Source organism: Phasianus colchicus, chromosome 25 (assembly GCF_987193195.1).
Source record: "Phasianus colchicus chromosome 25, bPhaCol1.hap1.1, whole genome shotgun sequence".
Taxonomy (NCBI): Eukaryota; Metazoa; Chordata; class Aves; order Galliformes; family Phasianidae; genus Phasianus; species Phasianus colchicus.
The window spans coordinates 3,621,658-3,639,642 of record NC_143460.1 but is presented as its reverse complement, the minus strand read 5'-3'; the positions used below and the strand labels follow the sequence as shown (position 1 = coordinate 3,639,642).

The 17,985-nt window shown below is 47.8% G+C and overlaps 2 protein-coding genes and 1 long non-coding RNA gene across 4 annotated transcripts; 2 read left to right on the top strand and 1 right to left on the bottom strand.

Annotated features, from left to right (window-relative positions):
- Window positions 1-796: 796 nt before the first annotated feature.
- IL10 (interleukin 10) lies at window positions 797-4,016 on the bottom strand. Of its 2 annotated transcripts, XM_031605967.2 has the most exons (5): window positions 3,084-4,016; window positions 2,120-2,182; window positions 1,735-1,887; window positions 1,317-1,382; window positions 798-1,107 (listed from the first exon to the last, which is right to left on the bottom strand). In XM_031605967.2, the coding sequence occupies exons 1-5, from the start codon at window positions 3,336-3,338 to the stop codon at window positions 1,015-1,017; spliced, it is 630 nt and encodes a 209-aa protein (XP_031461827.2). In that variant the 5' UTR covers window positions 3,339-4,016; the 3' UTR covers window positions 798-1,014. The 2 variants fall into 2 exon arrangements, with proteins under 2 accessions (XP_089980763.1, XP_031461827.2); XM_090124637.1 differs by having other exon boundaries at window positions 797-1,382.
- Window positions 1,380-5,968, top strand: LOC116237045 (uncharacterized). Its single transcript, XR_004168648.2, has 3 exons — window positions 1,380-1,506; window positions 1,597-1,779; window positions 5,553-5,968. It is a non-coding gene; the product is annotated as an uncharacterized LOC116237045 (long non-coding RNA).
- A 6,283-nt stretch (window positions 5,969-12,251) lies between these two features.
- LOC116236886 (interleukin-20-like) lies at window positions 12,252-16,750 on the top strand. The gene is made up of 7 exons (XM_031605707.2): window positions 12,252-13,065; window positions 13,968-14,046; window positions 14,657-14,860; window positions 14,955-15,020; window positions 15,718-15,870; window positions 16,317-16,391; window positions 16,494-16,750. The coding sequence occupies exons 3-7, from the start codon at window positions 14,702-14,704 to the stop codon at window positions 16,569-16,571; spliced, it is 531 nt and encodes a 176-aa protein (XP_031461567.2). The 5' UTR covers window positions 12,252-13,065; window positions 13,968-14,046; window positions 14,657-14,701; the 3' UTR covers window positions 16,572-16,750.
- Window positions 16,751-17,985: the final 1,235 nt, after the last annotated feature.

The window sequence follows — 17,985 nt, the reverse complement described above, 5'->3', positions numbered from 1 at the left end:
CATCTCCTCTTACAAATTAGAAACGAAACCAAATATTGCCAGTGCTGCATGCAGCTCTATGGATTTGAATACAAATTACTCAACCCACCTTAAAATGGTGGCGAATTAAATACCCTCTAACTTCTAAAAATTAAAAAGAATATAATAAACACTGAATAAAACTCAACCAAAGACTGAAAACTACCCGAGTCAATTCTTCAAAGTGCAGAGTGTCCAACCCAGCAGCTCTGGAGGCCAGTCGACAGCAGCCTTTAAATCAAGTTCTATTAGAACCAACTGCTTAATTCCTACCATTAATTCTCTTTGACCTGGAACAGCATACAGGCTGGGGGGAATAGCCAGGGCTAACTGAGCTATTGCTGAGGCAGTCATGAATTGTTTGCTGGGGAGCAGCTCCTCTCCTCCACATGGCTTTCCATGCAAAGCAGGAGCAAACCAACCAGGTCATTTTGCTCAGTGCAAGGCCGTGTGATAATTCTGAATGTCTCAGTGCCCAATTGCAACTGCAAAACCAGAGGTGGGGACGTGGTTATGGAAAGAAATAGCTGATTGCTTAAATAAATCATAGCTGCAAAGAAGAGGGAGCAGAGGGGGCTTTGCTGATCCCAGAGCTGGGTTAGCTGCTGCCCAATGGCTGTGCACAGAGCAATTGCATTCAGGGTGAACTTGGCTCATTCCCCAGAGGGATGGGAGCTCTAAAGCAAGAAATACAACAGCGCTATCGTCAGTGGTACAAAACACCAAACAATAAATAGTTCACAAACTAATAATACAATATTGTAAACATAGACACTGAGGTATTAGGGAAAAAAAAAAAAAAAAAAAAAAGAAATAAATATTAAATTCATTTGGAAGGGAAAAATAAAACCTGAAAAACAAAAAACCAAACAGCAAAACCCAACGACTTTTAAATAGAAAAATGAACGTTAAGCTGCCACTGGGCTGTAAGCCTTGGGCTCAACCCCAGCACAGCACGGTGCGCTTCGTAACACCACGGGGCTGGGCTGTGTGTGCTCACTTCCTCCTCCTCATCAGCAGGTACTCCTCGATGTAGTTGATGAAGATGTCGAACTCCCCCATGGCTTTGTAGATCCCGCTCTCATCCATCTGCAGGTGAAAGTCAGCCCATGATTCATCGGCTGCACGCGCGGTGCAGGATCCCCAGCTGTGCTCTCCTTCCACCGAAACCTCTGCTCTCTCCCCACCCACTGAAGGAACTCAGCAGCTGCTCTGAGCTGAGCTGCGCTGCGTCGGCACAACTTTAACACCCTCTGAGCGCGTGGATCCAGCGGCAAAACCGCCCTGCAGGCACCCACCTTCTCGAACGTCTCCTTGATCTGCTTGATGGCTTTGCCCCTCTTCTCGCAGGTGAAGAAGTGGTGCTGCAGAGGTGAGAGGCAGTGGGTTAACTCAGTGCTGTTCCTTCCTGCTGCTCCTGGGGTGACTCAGCCCATGCAGGCTGCGTGGTCGCAGCAGTTCCAGCAGTGGGGATGCCAATGCACACAGGTAAGGGATGCATCCCCCCCCCAAATCCCCACTCTGTTAGACTGCATCAAACAGCTCTCTGAGCATCCTCCCTATCACTCTGATTATCAGGTATAGAGAAGGGCAAGGAGAAATGCCACCCCAATGGGGTTTTGCTCATTCTAATTGCTCTGCCTCCCTGGCTCCTGGCCCCATCTCCCTGCCCCAGGAAGACACAGGGACCATCCCTGCAGTACAGAGCCCACTCACACAACGTCTCATCGTCGTCTTCAGGCTCAGCAGCATGTCGCCCAGGTCAGTCATGCTCCGCTGATGGCTGGTGCTGGTCTTCATGGCACGGGGCAGGACATCATCTATGTAGAAGTGCAGCATCTCTGACACTGACTGGCAGCCAAAGTTCCCCTGGTGGGAGGAGAGAGTATGCTGATGGCAATGCTTTTGCAATCTGAACCCCAGCAGTGGTGCTCAGAGGCTGGGAATGAGTGTGCATCAGCCCTGCTGCAGGCACCTTGCTGGAAGAAGGGTCCATGGGCCGCATGTGACAGTGGGAAACATCCCACTGAATTAGGGTCATTTTCCTTTGGTGGAAGGATGCAAAAGGGCAGTGGACTTGCACTGGAATAGTAATCCTTACCTTAAATTCATCCAGCAGTTCAGAGCTGAGCAGTTGGACGCTAAGTTCATCGTCTCTGGATTGCTGTAGGAGAATGCAATAGGAGAAGTGCTTTATGCAGGCAGCTGTGTTTTCCTCTTTGCCTCCCTCAAGGGATGCTCTGCTTGCTTGCGTTTATGCTTTAACCCCGCTGCTGGCATCCCTTGAGTCCCCACTTCCAGGGGCTACCTGTGCCTCCAATCCTGAGCCCAGGCTGAGCTGATGCTGCGCAGAGCATCACCCCATGGCACTAAAGTGCTCAACAGCTTTTCTGAGAGGTAAGAAAGTTTCATTCCTGATATTAATTGAAAGACGTGCAGCCCAGGCTTGAAGTCTTAAATCCCACTGATCGTGTTAATTTAATAACTAATACAAGCCATGCTGCTCATCTGGCTTTTAATCCGGAGGGTTATGTTTCTTTATTGCTAAAGCATGCTGGCAATAGCTGAAGGAGGAACCCTGGGCTGAGCACCCATCCCTGCAGCCCTGCAGCACCAGCGGGTGCTCAGTGCACTCCGTGCTGCTCTGTATGCAAAGCACTGAGATTTGTCACAAGGCAATCACTCAGGCTTCGCTCTGTCAGAGAAAGTCTGTAGCAAAAGATTTCCCTTTTCAGACAGTGCTGGCTTCAGTGAGGCTGGAGCTCATTGCCCTGAAGAATTTAATCCCTTGCTGCTAAGTCAGTGCATGATTTGCTCTGCAACTTTTAGGGGGAAGTCTGCACAATAAGGCTCACATTATGAAATCTCTCGAGTTCATTATAACTAAAACCAGGAAGAAAAGCCTTTCGTGTTATCTCTCAGCAAGCAGTGAAACCAAAGGGCAGCCCATAGCGCAGCACACGGCCAAATCTCTTCTGCCCAGAGCAACCTGCTGTCCCCTCATCCAAACCACTCAACTCTGCAAAATAACCCCACGAAGCAGAAGGAGGTGTTGTCATACTTACAAAATAGTCCTTAATTTCCTCAAACTTCACCCTCAGCTCCCGCAGCCAGACGGGCAGCAGCTCGGAGAAGTGCAGGCAGGTGGGCTCCAAGCAGTGGGCAGGCAGGGTGCAAGCAGCAAGAAGCAGCAGCAGCAGGGCCTGGCAGCAGGTCTGCATCCTGGGGTTTTTATCCTTTATTCTGCTGCTGCCTTTGGTTGGATGCCACTGGAGGGCAAAGCACAGCTCTGCAGACTTCACCTTGATGGAGCCCCTCATTTATACTCTCAAAGCATCTCAGTTTCCTTTCCCCGCTTCCTGACGAGTGATATTAAGGGTATAAGTCACTCACTCAATAAACCCAAATGTCACTTGGGTTTCCCGTCAACTTTGGGTTTCCTGTTCTCTTGACCCCCCTCCCCTCCTCACTACCCATCAAATCTTTTGTGCTTAGACTCTGCATTTTTTTTCTATTGCTTGCTTCTTGTAAATTTAAATGAGGCGTCAGATACAAAGCGAAGAAGGAAAGGTGCTGTGTGAGCTTACATCTGCATTTCACAGCCACTTTTTTATTTTTAGAAGAATGCTCTGCTCTCGGGGGAAAAAGTGTTTCTATATTTAAGTCTCTCTACAGGTTGTCACCTCTGATCCCCAGTACTGAGCATCACCCAGCAGCACTGCATTCAGTGAACCTGTCCAGGTGCTCCTCACTCCAGCACTGCTCTTACCCAACCTGCTCAAACACTGTCACCTCCTTTAGCACTGTGTGTTGCAAGTATGCAACACTCTAAATCTTTCTTCTTTTTTTTTTTTCTTTTTAATGGAGTTAAAACAAAGACAGTGTGAATGCTCCAGCCCTCAGCTGATGTTTTACCCAGGCATTACCATGGTCACAGCACATGGAGACACGATGGGGACTTGGGCTCCTGGTGTCAGTTCTGCATGCTTTCCTGCAACTATCACTTTCTTAAAGTGTTTCCTAGCAGCACATGCTGACTTTTATTGCATTTTATCATGGGACCCACTATTTGCACATTGATGTGCGCTGCTCACGTGTCCAAGCTGAACACGAAACCTTTTCTTTCTTGTTCTTGGATGCAATTTTGTTTCCAAGAAATGGACAACAGCCCCAGCCGAGCCCCCAGCACCAGCTCCATGAACCGGGTGTGCTCTCCTCCCCACTGATAAAAGTGACCATTGCAGTGCTGAAGATAACTCCACTGACGTCTCTCTTTCTTCCGTTTTCCTTTCTTTCACGCTCTCTTTCTACATAATTTTATACTTGTTTCCTTTTGGAGATAAGGCTGTTATCCAAGAAAGAGAAAGCGAAGATTAACTTGGCTTTTCTGGGGGCTTCTTTGAAGGCTTTTCTGCTATTTGGAAGTGGCATTCCCTTCATGCTGCCTTCAGCTTATTGCTTGGGACAAATCACTACGATTCTCATTTCTTTCACCACCCTGAGCCTCCCTTGGTGTGAATTTGCAGACCTCTGTGAAGGAAGTTGTTACAATTAATGCTGGAAAAATGCAAAGTATTCGTTATACCATATATTTAGATTTCATTTAGAAAATAAAGGAGAGGAAAATTTTGTATTAGAACATACATGAGTAAGAGCAGATGAATTATGTATTTGTAATCAGGTGAGGCAGCTTCTCTAAACACAGCACAGTGAGGGGTTTTGCCTGGTTTATTTTCCTTCTGTTGGTGTTGTACCTTTCCCAAGGGCCGGAAGGGAGATTTTTCCCAATGAATCACTGCATGGGCACAGAACTTCTGAATCAGAGTGTGTCATGGGGACCATGCCCCGCTTTCCTTCCCCTGTTTGCGTGCCTCGGTGCAGTTTCTTCCCTTGACCACCAGCAATGAAGCTGGGAGGCCATGAGGAAGGAGAAGAGCAGCAGCTGACTCAGACCAAAATGTGTGGTATTAAACATAACCCATTTCACTGATGCTGTCCCACAGCTCTGTGCTTTCACCCCATGGTGCGAGATCTTATTTTGTATTAACTCCAAGCTGCCTCAGATTGGTAGAGCTGCGTGAGCAGGACCCGATGTCCCCTGAACTCCATGGGAACACCAAAACCCTTCTGCTGGGCGTAGGGGCGTAGCAGCACCTGGATCTCACCCCGTTCTCTGTGTATGTGCAGCTGGGGCCAAAGCAGTGACTTCAGCACCCCTAGGTTGGTGTGATTTGGGGAACCCTCCTTGCAAGCCGTGCCATGCTCTGCAGGAGTTGCTCAGCGCTCTGCTCGTGGCTCGGCCTTGGCATCGCAAGGCTCGGGCTCTGGCCATGGTGCTGACTGAGGGGTCCCGGCCTGGGGTCGTCCCACACTTTCCTTCCTGCCCAACAGCTGAGCTCATGTTTCCAAACTTCCCTTCTTCTCAGCAATCATTGCTCTCCGTGAAGTCATCTCAGTTCGACACCCAGACCATACTGAGCAGCTCCCTTATGCAGTTCCCTCCTCCCTGTTTTGGAACTTGCTTTGTTTTTCAGCTGCACGCAGTGTAAGCCAGTTGCGTCCATTCCACAAAGGAAACTGCCCTGCACACGCACGATGCTCGCTGTGTTTACCTGTGTTTCCTTCGCCATGGCAGAGATTTTGACGGTGCAGTTTCGCTCTGACTCACCACTGCTTACTGCTGTGGAAACGCATTGACTCTGCAGTACTACGAAGCTGTTGCATGAATGAATAAAGCACCTTTCCTAAAGAGTGTCCGAGGACGTGGGTGTATATCTAAACCTTTAGGAAACAGCTTTCATGATTGCCAAGAAGATCATTTCAGGAAGGAAATGTTACTCAAAAGCCTTTTGCACTCTTTGATGCTGGCAGTTTCCATAGGGGCAACTTCTCCCATTTTTTTTCCCTCTGGGTCTCAGTCATTGCCTTTGGACAAGGGAACATGGTGTATTTTATGCACTATTATGGATACAGCTGCAGGAATTGCCTAGATTTCCAGGCTGCTTAACAGAATGTTTCTTACCCCAAATTCCCCACTTCTCATCCATTTCTATTTGCTGTTAGTGACACCAGGGAAGTGGAGACTTTGCTGTCCTTCATTCACCCACTACGAAACACCCATTGGCTCTCAGCACCCTCTCTGATGACTAACAGTTCCTGACGCATGAAATACACTGCTTTTCCTTCATGATCTTTTGCTGTCAAGGCACAAAATTGGACTTTTCACTTCTGGAAAGCGGCTTTCTAGCACTTGTTGGAATTTGCAGCTTGACTCATCCCAACCTCAACAGGTAAATCCCAAATTACTCTACGGAAATTTAACCCATGTCATTAATTGTATTGTTATGTAACCTTTAAGAGTCCCAGAATAGATTACTAATCATGAATAGACACTTTGTTGTGACCTCTAATGCAACTTCTACTGTGACACAGTCTTACATAAGAATTTCTTAGTAGGTCCTGAACTTCCATCTGAACTAAACAAAATTGGAATCCTAACCTAAAGACATTGAGCAATGGAGATTTTGAACTTGCAGTATCTTTTCCGATTAGATGAAGGAGTGAGCTGTCAAAAGTCATAGAACTGAATGTACTTTTCTAAGTAGAGTGTGAATAGAATTTCTAACTGGAGTTTCTAGAGTCATTAGAAATGGTGCTGAGCATTGTTTAATGCTGTGTTGTTTAACAAACAGCAACTCAGCACCAAACAGCCCTTCACCAAGTGGGATGGGGGAGAGAATTGGAAAAAAAAGAAAGAAGTAAAAGTAGAGATAAAGTAGAAGTTAACTATTTCCTAAGGTAGAAAAGGAAGAAAGAAGCAACAGTAGTGATGATAACAATATATATACCCAAAGAAGTGATGCAGAACTCAGAACGCATCACCACCTGCTGATCGATGCCCAACCAATACCGGAGCAGCAGCTGCACCCAGCCAGCTCTCCTCTGCTTTATATCTTTCAGCAAGATGTCATATGACATGGCACATATCTTTGGAGAGTTAGATCATCATTCCCCCCTACATTCCCTGGCTCCTTGTCACCTTGTACACTCCAGCTCATTTCCTGCAGGAGAGTACAAGAAGCTGAAAGACTGAAACCCCCTTGACTCTGTGCAGCACTGCTCAGCAATGTCTAAAAGGTCAGTGTATTACTAGTATAGTTTTTCTCCTCATCTCAGACACTGTGAAGGAAATCATCTCTGCCAGCAGGTGCAAGACCAGCATGTCATGGTGAGCTGCAGCTGACAGCATCTTGGCAGTACCACATTCCCAGCCCTGCGCTCCCAACTGCTGGGCATGAAGTTGTGGGGTTTTTTTGCTCATTGCATGCTGCAGAGCAGTTGAGAAATCCTGGATTTTCTCTGCCAGCCCATAGTGTTCAGAGCAGCATGTGCTGGTTGTGATGTACTGTGGGCATGCGTTGTGCCCGTCACCCCACAGCCCCTGGGATTCCCCCCGTGCCATTGTCACTTGCCCCAAATGGCAGTGGGACAGAGTGGGGGGGACTGCCCATCTAGCACTGCTGTGAACTGGGCATGGGTTTTGGTGGCATGGTATCATTGCCTGGGACAGAAATGTGGTGGCCGAGTCAGTCTGAATTACAGCTGATATTTCCAAGGCAAAGCCAAGGAACAAGGAACGAGTTTCATGATGCAGATTCCCAGTCAAGTCACCCCAAATTTGCTGCTGGCACTTCTGCTCCTTCAGAAAACAATGCAGGAAAATAGAATTGCTCAAGTTTTTTGTTCTCTTGCATTTTCTTATTTTAAGCTGACAGCATGAATTTAGCTGCCACTTTTTAGTTCCCCCAAACTGGGAGATAAATGGTGAACGTGGGCTGCGCTTTGCTTCTATGCCACTTCCACGAAGAAGCAAATATCAGCATTTGACCCCCTGGGTCAAATGTAGGCAGAAATTTCTGAAAAAAAATAATGCCCATGCGAATTTAAACGTTCTCATTAAATGTAAAATACCTCCTGCTGGGTGCTTAGAGTACAAACATGCAAAGATCAGCAAGAGGAGAGCTGCGGCAGCGCTGCTTTCTGTGTCCTTTTGTATGTCTGTAAGTGGGAAGTTAGAGATGAATCTGAATGGTGGAAACCCCCCCGTGCTGAAATAAAAGCTTAAAAGAAGAAGGGGGGGAAAGAAGAAGAAAACGAATCAGAAGTGAACTTCCCCCACTGGCTGCTGTCTGCTTGGGACAGAGAAGCATGGCCATTAGTTTCCTTTTCCTCCTGTCTGACCACATTTTCAAAACTATGAAGTCGAGGAAGAACTTTCGTTGGTCACTTTGTGTGTGGCAGAAATGTGCCTCAATGGATGGCATCTCATTTTCCAAGGGTTCGTATGGAGATGCACATGCTGGGGGGTTGGACAATCCCTGTGCCCTGCTGGGGGTGTGCAATGTGAGCGAGCCCTTTGCGTGGTGGAATCCTTCCTGGAAACACTTCTCATGTCGATTTGCCACATTTTTTTCACACTTCCATTAAGAAATAATATGCCAGATGGGAAAACCTTTGCTCTCTCCCTTCTTCTATGCTCCTCCCTGTGGGCACGAAACCTCGGGGCTGTGAAATCTACACCCTGAGCTGTGCTCAGGGCAATATTAACCCCAAACTGAAACCTGCATGTGAGCGCCGGGTGATGCACAGCTCATGCACTGAAACGTGTTTCGGTTTTGGTGAAAGGTAAGTGGATGGGAGTTGTGTCTGACCATCGGGATGATTCATTTGTTCCCCAGAAAATTGAAAAATCGAGCTGATAGCTGTCAGTTTCTCCTTTATTAGGCATCATTTAGTGCCTGCACTGTCAGCACGTTTCGTACTCCCAGACAAACGTGGTTCTATGAGACGCAACGCTCAAATTTGGGGCTGAGTGAAGATATCTGAAAGACTGCAGCTGGCAACTGCTCCCTTCCTCTCCTGGACATCTCTACTCCATTCTAAAGCTGCACCATTCAGAGATTTGTCTGCCCAAAGCCTGCAGGGAGCAGGGGTGACTTGGTAAAAGCAGCCCCTCTGGGTACCAGCTCCCACATTGGCTGCACCCAGTGCATATCACAGCATTTCCAGGCTGGTCTGGGCTCTGAGCAACCTGACCTAGCTGCAGATGTCCTGTTCATTGCAGGGGAGTTGGACTGCGTGATCTTTAAAGGTTCCTTCCAACTCTAAGGAGTCTATGATTCTATGTGGCCTGCTCTTGCTTATGGAGGACATGACCTCCATGTGGTCCTGACAGAGTGTGAGAAGTGATGCTACATTCTGGGGCTGTTCATTTGTATTGTCAAAATGAAGAACTTTTCTCCAGTTGTGGCTGTGTTTTATTTCATCCCCCTTTGTTCACCATCCCCATCCATTGCAGAGCACCCACTGACCCAGGCACTGCCTCACTTCTCCAACATGAACACGATGGGACCCCCTCCAGACTGCAGGAACACACGAAACACTGCAATAGATGGGTTACAAGAAAATGCAAATCCTGATTGCAGCTCTGACTGCCAGAGAGGAAAAAGGTTTGAAATTAGAACCAAGCCTATTACATTCAAATTCTACAGGGAAGATGCGTACGGGGCCTCTTGTGGGTTTTGAAAATAGAGGTCAATGTGCTTCAATTGCTTTTCTTGCCCAGCTTTCCCCCCAGAGAACACTCTATAGTACAGTTTCGTTTCCCTGTGAGGAGCTGAGCCCCACTGCCATTGCAGCTCTGTGTTGCTGCCTCCTCTTGCCTTGCATCACTGTCACCATTTGTTAGAGAAGCCCAGTCGCTAATATGTCAGACACCCACATCAAAAAGCTCCCGAAACCTCCTGGAAACTGAGAAGCCTCATTGATTAAGGCTGGGTTTAATTTCGTTGGCTGATTTGAGTCTCTGATATCAGAGATGTGTGTGTTTGAGAAAGGCTGCGTAGCTCAGCATGGGTGCTGATCTTTGCATCGTGCATCAGTGGGAGCTTTCATTCATGTTCAGCAGCAAGGCAGTTTTTCTCAGGCTCTTTAACCCCAATTTTTGCTGAAATGCTGATTTTCTTAACACGATGGGGAAAAGGGAAGAAGCCAACCATCAAAGCTCACTGTGAAATCTTGATGAAACGATCATGAGCTCACCGTGTGCTCAGGCAGGGACTGCAAAGCCTTATGAAAACCCTGCTGTGGGATTGGGGCAGGAGTTCTCTGAGAGCAATTCTGTTCCCCATCCAACTCCTGGAGTTGGTAGGAGTGAGTTCCTGCCTCATGCACGCTTGGTGCACCTGCCAGGATGATGATATTAAGACATGCCTTGTGAGTTTCCCTTTGAGGAAGATGGAACTGATGACAACCAGAACATGAGTTCATGCTTTATCAAAGCTGGGTTAGCAAGTATTTAACCCTCACCACCCCCTACCCTCCTACTCTGGTGACTAAATTAATGGTTTTCTTCAGAACAGGGGTGTCGATGCACAAAACCCCTCCGCAAAGATGAATCTTAGAGGAAAAAAATTAAAAATCTCTTTTTTTTTTTTTTTTTTTTTTTCATTTATTTTTAACTTCTCATATGTAAAATCCTGGCTTGGTGGCAGCACAGCCAGGAGTGAGTCATTTGTGTGACATCACACCGGCACTGTGAAGGCGGTGGCTGAGGCAGCGGCACTTTCTGTGACGTGCAGCCAGGATTTGGGGACGGCCAAAAAGGACAGCAGGACCCCAAAGACGTGGCTGAAAGAGCTGCAGAGTGACGGTGTCCCCCAGAGGATGCTCTGCAGCAGGGTGGTGTCACACCTTGGGGATGCTCTCTCAAAGCCCTGTGGAGGAGGTGGTGGTGGGGCACGCGCTGCTCTGTTGGCACATGTGAAAAGCAATGACATCCCTGGGCTGTGTGTTGTTGTCCTGGCCAACATGGGCTCTTCCAGGTGAAGATAAACTTGAGGGAAGAAACATGCAAGGTGGAGCACCCACAGGACATTCCAATGACAAACTTCAGGGCGGCAGCTTTGAGTAGAGGAAGAATTAAGTTTTTGGGCACCTTTCACATTCACCCTGATGTGACCCCTGGCACTGCCACCCTGCTGATGGCAATCTGGGCATCAGTGTGGGTCTGTGTCCCTGGGCTTTGGGCGTCGCTTGTCCCTGGTGCTCTGGGTGAAGCTGAGCCTGGGAGGCAGAGAGCAGCATAATTTCAGAATTATTAAAGTGGTTTTGGTTAGAAACGTGACTGAGAAGAGGGCACACTATATACCACACCTATCAGCCAATTACTCCGCGCAGAACTCTGAGTCATTTGACGAGTTTACCGAGAAAAACAATTTTCTACTTTTGTCAGCAGCTGTGGCTGAGCGGGCGGTGCTGCTCTGATAGCAGCTCCCTGGTTTCTGTCGAAAATGGATTGCACTAATTAAGAGAAAGCAGAGCAGTCAGATTTTCAGGGCTTGGATAGAGCACAGCAGAACATTTCCACGCGAGCAGCAGCTTACAAAGCACGGTGCTGAGGTGGGGATTGTCCTCAGGGCGACCGCGGGGTTTGGAGCCCCATTAGTTCCAATGGGGTTTGAGATAGGCTCTGGATTTGAGGGTCAGGCAGTAGCTTGACAATGACCCTTGACGTATGGCGGGGCCTTGGTTAGCTGCAGGATCACCAATAGAGATGACAAACCCTATCATGTGCTTTTCCTGAACATTTGCCCTGCCTGGCTGAGTTGGTTTTTGTGGATGTTCTCCTGATGCATGGCACAAATTGCTCCCTGAGCTCAGATACGGTTGCAGCTCTCTGCTATTTCATCTGGATTTTTCTTTTATTAAAATGAGTGCTGGCATTTCTGTCATTCATGTCATCTCATTCTGGGGATCTGTGTACAAATCATTATCAGCTTCAGATCTGATATGATGGAGTACCTAAAACTGCTGTGAAATGAGTAATGCAACCAAATGGCAAACCAAGGATGGTCTGCAAAGCATTATCAGCTCTTATAGCATGAAACTACATTGAGATGTGCTATTGAAACATACATTATCACTCTAAAATCCTTTACTGGAAATCTAGACTTAACACATGTATGTGGTCAGTCATTGACAGAGCAGCTTCTATTCAGGTCAGAGAATCTTGGTGGTGGTTTTTAATTTTTTTTTTTTGTGTGTGTGTGGTTGCTTTTTAGGTTGAAATAAAAGCTTCTGGATCTCCGAATGACTGTGGTGTTGGGTCAGCAGGGGCTGCTCGAAGTGCTGCTCAAAGGCTGCTTTCCTCTTTTGATTTCAGATTTGGAGGCAAATTAGTGATGCAGAGGGCTTGTCTTCTTACCTTGTAACCCCTGACCATGGCGACAATGGAGATGGCAAACCCTACCATGTACTGCTGTGACAAGTTATTTGGGTCCTAGCTGCTTTCTGGGCTGCCTGGAAGGACAGAACAGGGCCACATCCCCAGAGTGCTGCCACACATCAGAGCCTGAATGACGCTGGAGGTGCCCCAGGCACCAAGTTCCCACTCTACCATCTGATCTCAGCTGCATCATCGCACCGTGCTTCAAAAATCCCTATTTCTTTTTTCCTCTTCCTTCCCAGAGAACACGAGCCACAGCTTGCTGGTTTATTGGGGATATTCTCCTGCTGCTGCAGTTGGCACACGGTCCAGATCCTCTGCTATGTGTGCTGAGAGGAGAAAACAGAGCATCACCCACCCCATCACCCATCGGTTTCCCCATAGGGTGGATTTTGCATTGAGTTTCTCACCCACTGGTGCTTGGCTCGCCTGCCTCCTGGGCACCAGTTACCAAAAAGGAAAAAGTTTGGTTACCAAAAGGAAAAAAAAGAGAAGTCCCTTTTTCTCATCTGCAATTTACATAATGAAGTAAGAACTCACGGCTCTTCCCTTGTTTCCCTGCAGGGCTGGGTGTGCAGTGGGTGCCTGGGAAAGCTGCAGGCACGTTTGGGTTCTTGCGTGCCTCTTCCTCTGCTCTGAGCAAAACTTTTGCTGCAATTTTATGAGCAGCGGCTGGGGATTTGGAAAGGAAGGTGCAGATTAATGGGCATGTGCTGCTGAGGATCGCTCCAAAGCTTTGACAAGATGACATGCAGCCTGAGGTGGGTTTGGAGCTGGTTTCCTTTATAGGGACCAGGGGAGAATGGTGAATGCATTTGTGGCCATTTTAGCTGTATGCAATACAGTGATTGGCCTGGGCATAAAGCCTATTTGCCTGCCCTGATGTGATGATGGATATACTCTCAAGATTAAGTTTCTTTATCAATAAATTACTCACCCAGCAAAACACAAAGGCCCACAGATGTTCACACCCCATCCCTGCATTGCAACAGCGATGTCCCCAGCCTGCTGCTCTGCACCATAGGATGGAGGTGCCTCCAGGTCCACCAGTGCATCCCCATTGGGTACAGGCAGCCTGAGGAGTTTATTTAGCTACTTATTAGTTCACAGGCTGAGCGTGGCTATGTCCAGAAGGAATGAATTACCAACCAGCCTGGGCTGTGTGTAATGATCACCTCCATTACCTGTGCTCTTGGAAACCATCTCGTGGCACCAGGATGTTGTCTCAAAGCTTCTTGTATCCAAGCATCTCTGGTCCCCAAACGTTGGGGACATGCTTGAGGACATGAGCACCCACCCATCCCAGGAGAAAGCCTCAGAGCAAGGTCCCCATAAAATGAAGGATAAAGGTCCCCCTATGCCAGGACAGTACTGGAGAAGGGGCTCAGCATCTTCCCAACCCCTGCTGCAGGGCCAGATGCCTCCCACCCAGGGACACCCCAATGGCTGAAGCTGCCACCCCAGCGCGGTGCTTCCCCTCACTCCCATCCTCCCAACGCTCTGTGCCAGCATCTCCCGCCCCCAGATGGTAGGGAAACACCTGTGGGTGAAGGAGTTAGTCCCTATCGCTTGCATATATTATTCAGTAAATTGCAAAGGGAAATAGGCGCTGGGAAAAGCAAGAAAAATCCCAAAAGTTAATCCACGAGCTGTTTCCTCCCAGTACCTGGATAAAAACACGTCCTTTGGAGCTCTTTGGGACAGACGTCGGCAGGACGGATTGACCCGTGCCAACAGAGCAGGTAAAGTGCTGGCTTTATCCTTCCACCATCTGTATCTCCTGTAACGAGGTTTTGTAAGGGCTTTATTTATGAATGTCATTGTGAACACAAGCTACGTTTGAAGTATCCATGCTGTTCCATAGGGAAAGTGTTCTCCCTTGGGAACAGCCTTTGGGGTCTGCTGCTTTTGGTCATGCTTTCAGCCCTGCTGTTCCAGCAGGCTGTCAAGTGCTTAATTTACCCATGCTTTCTGTTTGTTGAAAATTTTTGTGTCTTTTTTCTTCCCCCCACACCCCCCTCCCCCCACTTTCTTTCTTTTGGAATCTTTTAGTAAATATTCCTTCTTAGTTTTTCTCTCTTGTAACTGGCAAAGAAGAAGCAGATAAGAGATATCAATCAGTGTTGCTTTTAAGCATACTTACATGCATATATACCACCAGTACTGTATAGAATGTGTGTGTTCCAGAAATAATTTAGCTGTTGGCACGTCCCTGTCAGATGTATGTTCCCCCTGCAATCTCACTTAGTCACTTACATACATGAGGTGTGCAATGAATGCTAAACGATTTGTTGGAAATCTTAGTAAGAACTATTTTGGGGTTTTTTTTTTGTGCTTTTTATTTTTATGTAGAAGGAAGATTGTGAGGATACACCATTCTCAACAGGTGCTCCAGGCATGCTGGGCTCCCGTGTGCTGCTCTGCCTCTGCTCCATGACCTGCTGCCTCACCCTGCTGCCAGCAGCTGGGAACACAGTTCTCCACTTTGGCCCCTGTAGGATTTCAATGAGCATGAATGAAATCAGAGCTGGCTTCTCTGCCATCAAAACCAACATTGTAAGTCTTACTGTGGGCTCCTGGGGAGCAGCCTGTGTTCCCACAGCCCTGCAGTGCCAACAAGTTCCTCATTGCATCTCTCTCTTCCACACAGCAAGCCCGGGATCCCATCAGGACGCTGAGCATCCTGTCCCACCCACACTCCCTGCACAAGGTCCAGGTGGGTGCCCTCAGTGCCCTGCTATGCCTCATTCCTCCCTGCTAACCGTGCTCAGGGCTGGGAGCTGCTGGGTGGTGAGATGGCATCTGAGTTCCTGTGAAGTGCATGGGAAGAAAGGGCAGGGCAGGGAGGAGGAGTGATGTGAAGGTGTGAAAGGAGCTGAGGGTCCTGCAGTGGTTTCTGCATGGAGTGAGCTTGATGCTTCTCCAGAAACGTGCACAGCACCCAGATGGGTGTCCAAAAGCTGGGAGACACAGAACAGGAGAGAGACAGGAGTACTGGGTGGTGGAGGACAGCATAGGCTGCACTGCTCTGGAGGGATGGGAAGGGCAGGGAAGAGTCCCTGTTGATGTTCCTCACCCTTCTTTCTCTGTAGGGTGGTGGGCTGAGAAATATAAATAAGGTTTTTGCAGCTCTCCTGCTCCAAGGCACTGCACTTGTGCCACTGCTTCATGTCTCTAACGCCCAGCTACAAAGCCAGATCATTGATTTGCTCACTCAGTGAGGCACGCTGAGGATGGGCCTGGAAAATCACTCTATATCTGTTATCCGTGTACCTCAAGCAGAGCTGGAGAAGGTTTATACAGCACTGTCAGCTCCAGTGGTGGGTGGCAGAGATGTTTTCTTCTAGTGGTGGGAAGAAGGGCTGTGCCCATGGGTTTGAAGCACATGGGAAAAGAGGAATTTGTCCCTTAAGCCTTCAGATAAATGCTGCATGGTCCATAAAGTCTTCAACTTCTACGTGGACAAAGTCTTCAAGCACTGCCAGACCGAGAATTCCTACATCAACCGAAAGATCAGCAGCATAGCCAACTCCTTCCTCAGCATCAAAAGGAAACTCGAGCACTGTGTGAGTCTCGTGTTGCTAAAGTTTAGTTTCAGCTTTGGCATTTGGTATGCAAATAAACCCAAGCATTTCATAAGTTACAAAATCTTTATTTAGAGGAAAGCTCTTAACAAGAATAGGAAGAAGCACGATGTGAAGGGCTCGTGTGTTCATTGAGAAACTGATGTATGTGCTCATTCACTGCCATGGCAGTGACCAAAACCAGCACTGGGTCTGTCTGGGTGATCTGCTCTCAATGGAGCCTGATTTCAGGACCTCAGATGTAGGCGTTGTACTAAGGGACATGGTTTAGAGGGGAAGTATTGGTGGTGGGTGGATGGTTGAACTGGATCGTCTTGGAGATCTATTGCAACTTTGGTGATTCTGTGACTGATTCTACGATTGATTCCGTGATTGATTCTATGAAAACGAAACCCTCCAGCTTAATGAATTCAATTTTGTTTTTCTAGCATGATGAAAACAAGTGTTTGTGTGGACAGGAACCCACTGAGAGATTTAAGCAGATACTTGTGAACTACGAAGGGGTAAGCTGATGATTAAGCCTAGTAATTAATGCAGCTATTCAGCCTCCTTACACTTGGTGGTATCACAGCCTTTGCAACCTGCTCCTTTTACATCCCTTTCAGCTGAATGTCACATCTGCAGCAATGAAATCCTTAGGAGAGCTGGACATCCTACTGGACTGGATGGAGAAATCCCCATAGAGAGGAACCGTGTGCTAACAGAGCTGCTGGGAGGCTGCACACCTTGGGAATGCACCGTCCCAGAGCCATTTCTTGCTGACTGTTTGATCAAGCACTGAGTGTGCTGTCAGGCACAGGAAGAGGCACACACATCCACAGGGTCTTGCATTTGGATGGCAATGTGGAGTCGGCTCGAATCAACAGAGCATTCACATCTCCGACTTCTATCAAACGACACTTTCCAAAGGGAGAATTTTAAAGAGTTCTCTTTAACAGGCAATAAGCTATGATAACTTAATAAAAGTATTGTTTAAATTATCAACTCTTTGCATAAGGACTGTATGTTCATGAGCACCGAGTGCCTGGCAGAGCTGCTCACATAGAGCTGATGATACAGAGCTGCATTTGCCACTTTGGGCTCAGATTTGGCTGAAAGGAGGTGATGGGTGGCAAACACTTGCAGGAATAGGTCCTTGCAGGTACTGCAAGCCAAGGAAATCTGTGTTTCCTTTCCAGATGATGTTTTCTGCAGTATCAGTGAAACGAAGTGTTCTATAGAATATATGTGGTTGCTGAATAGAAGAAACTTCTGGTGTGCATTTACTGACACTCAGCAGGAGGTTTGTGGAAGGCTGATGCACTTACTGTAAACAAAGCCAGCCTGAAACTGTGCTGACTTTGTGCTGAATTCTATCAGAATTCAGAGGAATTACATTTCGAGTTGGTGAAACTCTGAGCTCACCGTGGTGCCCTCTCAGAGCAGGCACAGCCCCTGTGGTGATGTGATCAGATGCACCACTTCACCTATGGCTGTGGCTCTAATGCCTAGTAACTTCTCTTTTTAGGAACGAACCCCCCCCCCCCCACAAGTGATGTTGGGTTATTTGTGAGAGCAGTCAGGAAGCAGGAGGTGTCTGATTTTGTTTGCTTTTAGATGGGAGTGGATGTGCTGGGGTGGTGGGGCTGAAGTGCAAGGTTTCATTCTGCAGCAGTGGGGATGCAGGGGGAGGAGGAGGGTCCTGCACTGCACACCCCCCAAGCTGGAAACTCCAAAATGTAAACTGGAGTGATGTGAAACCAGCCCTGTTTGTCCATGGGATCACTTCCACTGTACATGATGGATAGCCATCCCTATCTCTTTTGGGCTCTTTTAGCCTCAAGTGGCTGCACACACAGTGATCACTCACCATCCTTGCTCAAATATTTGCTTATGCCAGAAAGGAAATGCTTCCAGGGCCCTCCTTCACTTCATTTACTTTCTCATGTACAGCATTTTGCAGCGTGACTTCCATTCTCCTATCCGTATACTTAACTCCTGCAGAGGAAAGGCTGCCTTGGGGCAGGTGGAGGAGGAAACTGCTTCGCAAAGGGACAGAGAAAGGGGTTTTCTCCTGCAGGAGATTTCCAAATCGCAGCATTCTCCTGCAGCTGTAAT